The following is a 12,630-nucleotide window of genomic DNA, read 5'->3' as shown; positions in this document are numbered from 1 at the left end:
AAGCAATAAATCTGTCAGCAGACTGAAAATGAGTTTTGAATTGGATCATAAGTTGCAAAAGTAGCATTAATGTACCCAATGACATCAGTCTTAACTGGGTGGGTGGAGAGTGGATCAATTGCAGGTAATTTTAAATGGCCTTACAAACAAATGTCTTCAGTTCTCTAAAGTACATTACTTATATGTAAATATTGTATCTTTTACTACATGAAATTTGTATACATTGCAGAGTAAAGTAGTGATCTCATCTTTTTAATTAAAAATTGATTTGATGGTTTGAAATATTACCTAATTTTAAATTTTTCCTTTCTACCTTATCAAGTAGGAAGGGGCAGAATTTGTTCTGTAAAGATCCTTTGCAGCACCTCCCGTAGTTGGAAATATTGGGATAATTTGTTGACTTAACACATTTCACACAACTCCTGCCACTGTTACTGAACAGTGTTTCATAGTTCTTATTCACATCAGTAAAGGTTTACCAACCCAAGCCATAAGGCAGAGAATGTAAAGTCAGACTAATTAATGACCTCACGTGAAGTGCACATTGCAGGGGAAGATCTCTAACCATAGAAAAGCACTATCGTTTGCCCTCAATCATTTTCTTATTGAGGCTGCCCTGGTGAGAATTTCATGGATAAAATTTGAAAGATACTGTCTACCACTTTTTTGTTAAACATATTGGCCCTTATTTCATCAGCGATAAACTTTTAAAACTTTTAAACAAAACCGGCAAGGAAAAGAGTGAGCTGTGACATCACAGTTTTCTCCCAGAAGACCGGACTTGGATCAGTCTGCTGGTGTAACATTCTGATAAGCATTCGTTTCTTCATTTTAGGTATCTTCTCTTCACTACCGCCAAAAGACCTGCCTTGCCCCCTGATTGTAAACACACCAGATGTTGGGTGCCATGGCTGAGACTGCAGGAGAAGAACCGGTCTTCAAACTTGGAGAACGGTGCCATGAGTGTGGGCAGCTCCACTTGTTGCTAGACAATCATCTTTATAACTTCCAGGATGAAGTGGATGATGAGCTCACTTGCCATATTTGCCTTCAGCCTTTGCTGCAGCCTATGGACACACCTTGTGGACACACATACTGTTTTAAGTGCCTTGAGAACTTCATGCAGGAGTATGACTTCTGCCCTATGGATCGGAAAAAGCTGTCCTTCCAGCAGTGCCGAAAATCTTCCCTTTTAGTGCGGAATTTACTTGATAAGCTCATTGTCCTCTGCCCCTTTCAAGAAGATTGTAAGCACACTATGCAACGGTGTGAGTTAGAGGCTCACTTGCAAAACAGGTGTGTATATGGTTCAGTAGTGCCATTAACTATACTTGCATCTTATCCTCTCTGGCTCCTTCACCTTTATTAGTAACTTATAATTTCTGTTTATTTTTGGCCTGAATATTGCATATATTAACAATAGAGGGCAACTGGGCAGCATTCTTAGTTAAGAAATAGATCGCTTGACTGCTAAAATATGTTAATGGGCTAGTTCCCATTTTTTGAATGTATGTATACATGTGGAAGTTTTCTGTTTCTTTTTTTATAATAATATTTATTAAATTTTCTGTTTTAACAATCCAATAAAAACCACATTAATAACATTCCAAATTTTATGCCAAATTATAAGTCTCTGGTTAGCTTTCCATGCCCTGAGGTTCGGGGGGTGATGATGATCTCACATTTATACTGCTTCTCTTAATTAGTCCAGGTAGTTCCAATAAAACAATCCGATGTTAATTCTTCATTTATTTTTAACAGCCTCTGAGTTTGTCTGGCAAGCAGGTTAGACCAATATAGTATGTTTCTGTGTGGGTGTTTTAAATAGCGGGCCAGTCTTATGAAAGTGCCATCCTTCCTCTTTCTGGAGTAATTTTAATTCCCCTTTCCTTTCCTGACATAATCATAGTCTTATGTGTATGTGCTAATGTAAGCCATCTTTCTCTAAATTAAAATTTTGACTAGTGAAGAAAGCTATATGGATAGTTTCAACAAAAATGTTTTTACATTGTCAAACATAGGAAGTTTTTTACTACAATCTTAGCCTCACTTCTGAGTAGACAAGGTTAGGATTGTACTGTTAAGTTGCAAAGCTGCTGATGGCTCTAACAAGCACCTGCATTTGAAGAGCTGCTGGTCTAATTGTACTTTAATTGTTCATTTGGCAAGTATTCACACAACAAGCTGATAATTTGTATTATTTCCTATGGGAACATTTCTAATCCATGAGATGTCTCTTCTCTATCCCTCCCTGGTTTCTGCCTGAGATCGCTGCAGCCAATCAGGAAAGATCAAACAAAGGGAAAACATCTCTCCTCCCTGATTCTCCAATCTCTCTCCCTGCCCCCTTGAAATAGTTTCCACCAACCAGCAAAACACAAGAAAGAAGTGGCAAACTCTAGCTGATTGGTTATTTGAATTCTTTGTGTTCAGATAACTGAGATTTCAGATACCGAGCTTTCCAGTAGTGGCACCTGCATGTATTACAGCCTTTCCACTGTAGGTTGTGGTGTGCCCATAACATTTATTTCAGTACTAGACTGTAAACAGAACCTATCTTGGGTTTAACATATATATCATACATATCATGAGCTAATAAAAAGAGCAAACATGTTTCAGTAATTTGAAGGCTACGTGTTTGTTTCTAGCAGAACAACACACTTTTTTTCTGTAGCTGTAAATACCTTTGCTCCTAGTTAACTACTGTTGATAATGGATCTGAAGACAAATCATCCTATAAATTAGCCATTAAGATGTAACATAGCAGACTGGTGCTGATACAGCCAGATTGACTGAAGACTGTCCAGAGGGCAATTGAATTAGAATTTGGGTATGTCTGAATGTTACTTTTTTAAAAAGTTATTTTTTCTGATATAGTGCACACTAAAAAATATTTATTTTTTAAAAATACCAAAACAATTCATAATTTGTAAAACAGCATTGCAAACAAAGTCCAAAAATTTAAAATATTCTAATATTTTGTCCTCAATCTCTTAATTTTATAATGTTTTGGCGAACTAAGAACTTATTAACTGTTTCTAATTAGGCCATGTATTTAATGAGCCCTGTATCACTCCTTAACTGATCCAAAAATGATTAAGTTGTCTCCAACTAAGTTTTACTCAGAGTAGACCTAATGGACCTAAATTAGTCACGTTAATTATTTTGACTGAGTCTGCTCTGAGTAGGATGTGCATTGGGTACAACTCACCCTTCCTCAAGCTGGTGTGTGGACAGCTTGTTATTCTGAAAAAACATTTTTTAGATGTTTTGATTTATTGTTTGTTTGGTTACCACCCTAGGCACCTTTGAAAGGATGAGCAGGATATACATCTAATAAATTAATAAACAGAAACGGTAGTTCAAGTCAGACTATCCTGGAAATGGGCCATGGATTTGTGACTTCCCTCCTGCCTTCTCAGTTGGCTTGACTCTTATCTTATTCAACACAAACAGTAGTTTGAACATTTGCCATCTCTGCAAACTGAAAGTGAAGCCAAGAGAGTAGGATGGAAGAAAATATGTGAGACTGCTGCTAATTTGGCTTTTCCATTGAGCCAATGGGTTATAAATGGATAATCTATTTACATTTAAGACTTAAACCCCCCTGGTAACACCTGGTACAGAGTCTCAAATAAACATGAATAGTTACGCTTCCTCTGAAACATGGTTCTCCTAACTAAATAGAGTGTAGTTCTAATGTCCTTCTGAATCAGTATCATTGAGGAGTATTTCTGAAGTATATGGCTTGAGGATTTTGGTCATAGTGCTTTGGTGGGCTGTATGGAAACTTTTGAGTTGAGGAATATGGATGCCAAGTCAAATATAAAGCTACACTGGAGATATAGTAGTTCACCACTAGCTGATGGATTTTTTTTAATTTAGAAGATGAGATGCTCCCTAGTTAATTTTTGCCCTAATTGTCAAAACTGAAATACACACTAATGATAATGCTTGGCAGCATCACTGATAAACCAAAGAAAAAAGGGGAATCCTTATTAACATAAATGTGAACTTAGTGCCAACAAGTCCTCATTTTGACTCATCAATGTGCACCCCCCCCCAAATACCCCTAAGCTCTAATGCATCTGGGAGACTAAATTTGCTGTCTTGTTCATTCCTTGGCAGCCCTAGACAAAGCGTAACAGTTGAAAAAAATTCTTTAGGCTAAGCAAACTTAAATAAATGAATCACTGTAACCTGTTATATAATTGACTTGACAGAAATCATTAGAAAATATATGGGCACCTCTTGAAAACTAAAGGCGTGGACTACCAATATGCTTAATTCACAGCAATTCTTTTGCTCTTCTTCAGTCCCAAATATTTGCTTATGCATTAAAAGATGCATATATTGTAAATAACATACAGTGCTTGATTAGCAAACAAGGGAGCAAATGAGAGTTACTCCATAGCAAATGAAAGTAATGCCTTTCTCTCCTCTCTGATTTCTTAAACTTACTGATTTATTTAAGCTGACAATGACATCTGCATGTTGGATAGGCAAACTACGTGAAAGAAAACATCCTGTTGGTGGAAACTGTGTGGTTGTCAAAACTTGTGTTGCTTTGTGAAGTACTTTCATGTCCCTATCATAATGGTGTGTAATGAAAGATACATCTCCTTTCATAGATGTTTGCCTTCTCATGCAGGTGTCCTGGGTTCAAGAAGTTCAAAGCTCATCTTGAAAGGAAAAAGAATCCTCGCTTCAGGTTGAAGGCAGATTCTCTTTCCAGACAGGAAGCGAGTACTGTAAAGGAGCCTGAGATATTGAACGCAGTGCCGTCCCTTGTTTCTGGAAGTTCAATAGCTGCAGTGGTTTCCCTGGAGACACCGGAACCTGGATTGATTAATCCAGCCTTTGATGGGAGTGAAGAAGGTATGCATTCATCTCTCAGAATGAATTCTATGATCAGAGAAAGCAAGTCTGCCTTTGCAAAAATTATGTTAGTTTTCATTCCATCTGATAAGTTTACAAAAATGCATTAGTTTGTGGTAAAAGAGTTGAAAGCTACAGTTTTATAAGCAAGGCTGCTCAAATTGTGGTACAGTCAGACCTCAGTTGTCGAACGTAACCCATTCCAAAAGCCTGTTTGGCTTCCGAAATGTTCGACAACCGAGGCACGGCTTGCGATTGGTTGCAGGAGCTTCCTGCACTCAAGCGGAAGCTGTGCTGGACATTCGGTTTCCGAAAAAAATTCAAAAACCCGAACATTTACTTCCGGGTTTTCAGCGTTGGGGAACCAAAAGTTCCAGAAGCTGAGGTTCAGAAGCTGAGGTTTTGCTGTACTGTGGGCAGAACCCAATTTTCTAAGAATCTTGACTTTATTTTTTTAATTTTTTTAAAGGTAAGTTGCAAAGATACATGTTTGAAAGTGTGTGAACAATGCATTTGAAATCTCAGAAGCCAAATAAGTAGCTTTGTAGGATTTCTAGTAGTTTGTAAGCAGGGATTCAGTGTCTTGCATAGATTTTTTACTCTCCTATGAATAATAAAACCTAAATAAGAGGAAATAGTCAAATAGTCATTTGCATTGTTTATATAGATTGCATAGTTCAGATTTTCTCAGTGCAGGAGTTCCATTGGAGCAGTATTGAAGTTTTTAAGAAGTGTAGAATACATAGCCCTGTTTATTTCAGTTTCTATTTCAGTTTATTTATTTCTGTCCATAATAAGCACCCCATGGTGGGGTGCGCTCCCGTCGTTTGGTCCCAGCGCCTGCCAACCTAGCAGTTTGAAAGCACCTCCGGGTGCAAGTAGATAAATAGGGACCGCTTACCAGCGGGAAGGTAAACGGCGTTCTGTGTGCTGCGCTGGCTCACCAGATGCAGCTTGTCACGCTGGCCACGTGACCCGGAAGTGTCTGCAGACAGCGCTGGCTCCCGGCCTTTAGAGTGAGATGAGCGCACAACCTTAGAGTCTGTCAAGACTGGCCCGTACGGGCAGGGGTACCTTTACCTTTTTATAATAAGCACAGGTGCTGTTGATTGTACTATATTTGTACAATACATATCCACAGATGAACCAAGGAGAGGGGACAAAAGTGCACTTTTGGAAACATTCTGTATAGTACACTTTTGTTTCTGTTTTGCTAGGAATAAAGGAAAATTACCGGTAAGTCTTAGGAAATGGAAAGTTATACTTACTTTGCATACTGGGCTGTTCAGAATCAGTGAAATAGGTCACCAGTATTTAAAATTTCTAGATGTGATCTGCAAGTGTGTCTCCTTTGTCTTCCCTCTCCCATCTCTGATTCTCACTTTCAGATTTACCCCAAAGAGCCAGTCTTTTAGCAGAGACAACTACAATTGAAATTCACCGAGAAGACCCTGAGGAAGAACTTGGGATGCGGATAGTTGGGGGTAAAGACACCCCACTAGGCAACATTGTTGTCCAAGAAGTTCTTCGGGATTCAGTCGTTGCTGCAGATGGAAAAATAGCGCCTGGAGACCATATCCTGGAAGTAGGTTTGATATAATTAAAAGGCTTCAGAGTAAAATTACAAATCAATTCCAGGACACTAAAATGCAAAATCATGTTTGAAAATTAGTTTGCAAGGGGAGGAGATATATGGGAGCATTTTGAAAGTATTTAAACTGGTGTAAAGATTTGGAAGAAAAGAATATCCACTATAATAAGAATCTATTCATTTAAGTGGATATCAAACTATCCTTAAAATGACGAAGTGACAAAACACTAGGATTGGATGGATTCCTCACTGAATGGTATAAGTCATATATAGATATATTGGCACCAAAACTTCATCAATTATATGATGAGATACTTCATGAAGGTATTTTGTCAACAATATTTAATCAAGCTTACATTACAGTTATTCCCAAACCAGATAAATACCATACACAGTGCGCAAACTATTGCTCTATATCCTTGATCAATGTTGATATAAAGATCCTAACAGTGATTCTAGCAAATAGAATTCAGCAGGTAATAGCAGCGATTATCAAGAGTGACCAGACTGGCTTTATAAAAACAAGATAAGCTGCAGATGATATTAGTGATGGATTTGGTAGCTCTAAATAAAAATAAAGACCATTTGTAATCACATCGCTAGATGCTGAAAAGGCTTTTGTCAAAAATCTATAAACAGTATATGGAAGTAAAGATAAAGGTACCCCTGACCATTAGGTCCAGTCGCGGACGACTCTGGGGTTGCAGCGCTCATCTCGCTCTATAGGCCGAGGGAGCCGGCGTTTGTCCACAGACAGCTTCCGGGTCATGTGGCCAGCATGACTAAGCCACTTCTGATGAACCAGAGCAGCGCACGGAAATGCCGTTTACCTTCCCGCCAGAGCGGTACCTATTTATCTACTTGCACTTGATGTGCTTTCGAATTGCTAGGTGGGCAGGAGCAGGGACCGAACAACGGGAGCTCACCCTGTTGCGGGGATTCGAACCACCAACCTTCTGATCGGCAGGCCATAGGCTCTGTGGTTTAGACCACAGCGCTACCTGCGTTAAGTAGCTTTACTTAAATTTGGATTTTCATTGGATTTTATAAAATGGATTAAAGTAACGTATGAAGCACCTGCATCAAGAGCCAAAGTGAATGGTATTATGTCTGCCACTTTTCCTCAGGCCCGAGGAACTAGACAAGGATTTCCACACTCACCATTGCTTTTTAACATTTGCATTGTGAGATTTACAGTGTAGTTCATAATACATTCAAATATAAATTAGTTTTATTTGCTGACAATATTTTGTTTATTTTGAAACCTCAGACTAGCATTCCCATTTTGATGCAAATGATTGATGCTTTTGGTAAAATATATGGTTATTCTATTAATTGGTCCATATTGGAATTGATGCCAGTAGGTCAAAATCTGATTATACATTCTTTCAAGAAGTACAGTAATACCTCCGTGAACGTCTGCCTTGTCTAGCATCCATTCTGGCGAACATCCACGGCAAACCCAAGGTACCACTGTATTATTCCCAGACCATATTAATATATATTTTGAGAGGACTTCCAGTTTTTATGTCAGGATCATATTTCCAAAAGATAAACTTCCTGTTTAGGAAAACTGATAGATGAGGAAGATGAGTTTTACAGTTATATTGTTTTAAGACAAAAATATCATCTACCAGATGGGGCCCAGTGGCAGTACCTTCAGTTACAACATCTCCTAACTAGTTTGTATGGCCCAGCAGCTTTCTGAGTCTTAATCTTATATTAAGACTAATACAGCAGAAAATAATATTTAGAATCTATTGCACTCCTTCATGTCTGTATTAAAAAAAGGATTTGCCAAGATTGCAAGATGCTAAAGATGTGGTTCCCCCTAAAAAGTTTCCCTCTACATTTTATAGAAAATGTGCTAATTTAAAAATAATATGTACTATAAAATAACAGTTGTAACAATATATTAAGGCAAACATTTATCAGTTTTAGGCCTTTAAGTTGTAGTAGCAGTTGCCAGGACATTGCCCTGTTTGCCTCTACATAGTTCCATCCTCCAAAGGCCTTCTGGTGGTTCCCTCACTGTGAGAAGCAAAGTTACAGGGAACCAGGCAGAAGGCCTTCTTGGTAGTGGAGCCCTCCCTGTGGAACACCCAGCCTTCAGATGTCAAGGAGATGATGAACTACATAACTTTTAGAAGACATCTGAAGTTAGCCCTGTATTGGGAAGTTTTTAATGTTTGATATTTTACTATGTTTTATATATGCTGTAAGCCGCCCAGAGTGGCTGGGGAAACCCAGCCAGATGGCTGGGGTAAAAATAATAAATTGTTATTCTTAATGTTTAGGCATTGTGATATATTTGTATATCATGATGTGTAGCTGGTGATATATCGTGCTTTTGAAAACCAGACATCACCCATGCCTATCACCCAAAGGGCTTTTGTTTTAGCAGGATTCAGTCTGTTGCTTCTTTGCCCTCATCCAGCCTATGACTGCGTCCAAGCTCCGGTATAAAACATGCACAGCCTCTCCTGATTAAGATGTAATAGAGAAATAAAAATTGCTGAGGAAATTCAAGAGGCAGGAACGGACTGGTTGCAGTATCATCAGATAAATGATTTGTTTAGATAGGACAGGTGGAGAGCTTTTATGACCCAAAGCTCACATTTTGAAAGAAAGATTATTGAGAGTAAAGGAAAAGTGGTTTTCAAAATGTACAAGTTATTATTAGAATGGGAAACAAAAGATGAACTGGTAAAATCAGCTATGATTCACTGGGCAAGAGATATAGGTCATAATATAGATATGAGTGCATGGGAGAAACTATGGATTCTTTTAAAAATGTTACACATTGAGGGTGAACTTTATGAAAATGATTTACAGGTGGTATCTGACACCGAGTTAATTAGCTAAGATGTATAAATCTGAATCACATCTCTGTTGGAAATGTAAAGAAAAAGAAGGTACATTTTATCATCTGTGGTAGACATGCAAAAAGTTAAGACTTACTGGGATATTATATATAATGAACTGGGAGAAAATGTTTCAAAAGACATTTGTTAAAAGCCCAGAAACGTTTCTTTTAGGTATAATAGACATAAGTGTATTTAAAGACCAGAAATCACTTTTTATGTATACAACAGCAGCAGCATGAATGGTATATGCTCTGAAGTGGAAAGAAGATACAATACTAACAAAGGAAGAATGGCAGATGAAGTTAATAGAGTATATAGATATGGCAAGATTGACAAACAGAATAAGAGACCAGGATGAAAAAGTATTTAAAGAAGAATGGAAATGTTTTGTAGACTATTTGAAAAATTAATGTAAACATATTAAAAAGTTAACAGTAGAAGAGTAAATTCAGCAGTAAGAATTATTGAGATATAAAATTGAGAAAAAGAAAATGTTGGGAAAATTAGAATATGCAATGGAAAAGAAATTAATAAAATGAACCATGGAAGGGGGGAAGGGAAGTTGAAAATAATTGTGTGTTTTATATTTGGATTATTCTTATTGCTTCAGTTGTAAAAAGAGAAATGATTTTTAAAAAATTGAAAGAAATTCTTGAGGAAATGAACTGCTCCTGTGAAGGGCGATCTATCTCCCTTCATTGCTCTTATTCTATATTTTCTTTTTCTTTTTTTCCTGGAAGAAGGGAGGGACAGGGTATCATAGTACAAGGCTCTGTACCAGGTAGTATAGTGATCAACTCTTTGTTTTTATTTTCTTTCAAGGTGAATGGCGTCAACATCAGCAGTGTGACCCATGCTCAAGCTATCTGCTTACTGCGTCAGCGCTGTGCTGTGTTTCACTTCATAGTACTGCAAGAGAAAGGGTTTACCACCAGAACTGGGCAACTGGATTCCAGCCGTTCAGTAAACCAGGAAGTGATCCATGTTACCCTTGTAAAGAGAGACCGATCTGAACCTCTTGGCATCAAATTGATCAGAAAAACAGATGAGCCTGGGATTTTCATTCTGGACCTTCTAGATGGAGGCTTGGCAGCCAAAAATGGGAAACTCAGTCGGAATGATAAAGTTCTCTCTATAAATGGCCAGGATCTAAGACAGGGAACTCCTGAAGCAGCTGCACAGATAATCCAGGTAACTAACTAAGTCACAGGTGGGGAATTTTGGGCCTGTGGTTGAATTTGGCTCTCCAGATTGCTTTACAAAGGTAAGTGTTGTATTTGTTGCCATGGGCACTTTTTGCCTTTGGCCCCCAGAATGTTAGCCATGAGGGAATTCAGCACTCTGGCTGAAAAAGATTCCCCACCACTTGCTTTAAGGAGTGCCACAGTCAACACTCTAATTAAACTTATTTGAATTTTCAAATGTTGCAAGAGGGAAGCCTTGGTAATATGAAGAGATCTCTTTCCCAGACCTACAAGTGGGATCTTTTTATTGATGATAATTGAACCTGGTTTATTTACTATTTATTTTTAACTCTCACAACAAAGCAGTGATCTGTCTCTTCCTTTTGCAAACTTGGAAGTTCAGTCTTCAGCTCGTTGTCTTTGCATATACTATATGTATAGACACACAAACAAAAATAAATTGATTTCACAGTTTGCCCCTCTCATTTCTGTTTTAATGCAATATGCCTGTAAGCTATACAAGTGAAGAATTTAAATTAGTGCTTCCTGTTGAATATTTAAATCAATCCACTCTGTTTGCCCACTTCGTTGCAGTGCTGTCCTGTGCTTGATATGTCAAGTTTTAGAATTAGATAGGCATTGATTGAAATATGAGTAAGCAAGGGTTGTCTCCTGGTTTGTAAACCATAATTTGGAGGGAGGCAATCTTGTATCTGCACTGGAACTTTAAAAGTGCTGAACTAACTTCAGCATTCATATTATAATTATATTATAATATTGTTGGCATCTTTCTCAAGAGACAGTGGAAGTGTGTGCCATCGGGGGTAAAGTCAAACCGTTGGAGAGTTACAGCTCCTGTTGTGGCTGTAGAGACCAGCATGGAAGAGACATGTTTTATTTCAGCTGGGGCAGATGAAGGTGTCTGGTTTTGCTGGGGCAGATACACCATGATGTTTCTTCTCTCTGCGCTCCTCCCAGCAGTCATTTCTCCTTTGTTTTTTGCTGTCGTATCCAGGCACTACGGTCATCTGCAAGGGATTCCCATATGGTGGGATTAATGTTGCCAGCCTTCATGTCAGATCGCATTTAGCCAGTGCTTCCCCCCCCCCCCCCGGGGCACTCAAGCGTACGCAGTACCAGCACTTCTATTTTTGTTGTTAAAAAGTGTGGCACTTATGTAACTACTTCATGTACCGGCACCTCTTTTTGGGGGAGGGGGTGTTAAAAAGTGTGACACTTAGAGTAACAATTTCATGATGAGTACCGGCAACTAGTTTTCTAGAGAAAAAGCACTGAGCATACCATTGGAGATCCTGCCATCTTCCATTCTATGTACATGACCAAGCCAGTGTAGATCTGGGAATGTGAGCTTAGAAAAGCACTTATTTGTTTGAGACTCTGTCTCAATATATATAACTTAATATAATATGTACATTATAATATACAAATCACCTATTATAATTTTTCTAGTGACACACTGGAGAGATCCCGCAAATTTGCATGCTTGAACATTATCATTTTAAGCTTCCTTCCTTTTTGGCTTTCTTGACAGACTTGTGAAGCGAGAGTAAACTTTGTTGTTCTCCATCAGTCTGGTGTGCAACTCCCAGAAACTGTTGAAGATGGCAGCGCATCAAACACCAGCAGCAGTAGCAGTGGAGGAAGCCCAGTGCATCGTCGCAGAGGACCTGAACAGAATCATTATCGATGGAAGTCCAATTACCAGAAGGTATTGGTGATTTTAAGTTCTGGTTTTGGGTAGGGATTGGCTTGATTCCTTTCCTCCTTGAGTACTGGGTATTATGCAAATAGCACCACCAGATATGAAAAAAGGCCAGGCAGTGAGTGATAAAATATGGGTTTATATTAAAAACAACTCCACATTCATGATCTCCTGAGCAAATGATGTAGATTTTGCTTACAGGTCGAATATTTTTTACGGGAAAAGAAACTGTCTTCTGAACAGGGTCTCTCCCGCCCCCCCCCCCCGGCTTTCTACACTCAAGAAATCCTTTAAACAACAACAACCCATAGACTCATTATTAATGAAACTGCTGTGTGTTTGCCATGGCATCTCAGTGTTCCATTGCAGAAAATTCCAGAGCATATT

General features: G+C 38.5%; 1 protein-coding gene across 2 annotated transcripts in view; it reads left to right on the top strand.

The window, feature by feature from the left end:
- Positions 1–12,630, top strand: part of LOC310754235 (ligand of Numb protein X 2-like) — a 41,683-nt gene that overhangs the window by 16,913 nt on the left and 12,140 nt on the right. The window contains exons 1-6 of one of the 2 annotated variants that reach the window (XM_083595955.1): positions 106–124; positions 836–1,296; positions 4,652–4,878; positions 6,267–6,463; positions 10,159–10,527; positions 12,073–12,249. In XM_083595955.1, coding sequence (XP_083452081.1) covers positions 896–1,296; positions 4,652–4,878; positions 6,267–6,463; positions 10,159–10,527; positions 12,073–12,249 — 1,371 coding nt within the window. In that variant the 5' untranslated portion in view covers positions 106–124; positions 836–895. Of the gene's footprint in view, positions 1–105; positions 125–835; positions 1,297–4,651; positions 4,879–6,266; positions 6,464–10,158; positions 10,528–12,072; positions 12,250–12,630 lie in introns of those variants that run through there. The other variant, XM_083595954.1, reaches the window with a different exon arrangement.

This window comes from Podarcis filfolensis (genome assembly GCF_964270895.1).
Source record: "Podarcis filfolensis genome assembly, chromosome: Z".
Taxonomy (NCBI): domain Eukaryota; kingdom Metazoa; phylum Chordata; class Lepidosauria; order Squamata; family Lacertidae; genus Podarcis; species Podarcis filfolensis.
Note: the sequence above shows the minus strand (reverse complement) of the source record. Positions and strands in the feature narration are given on the sequence as shown.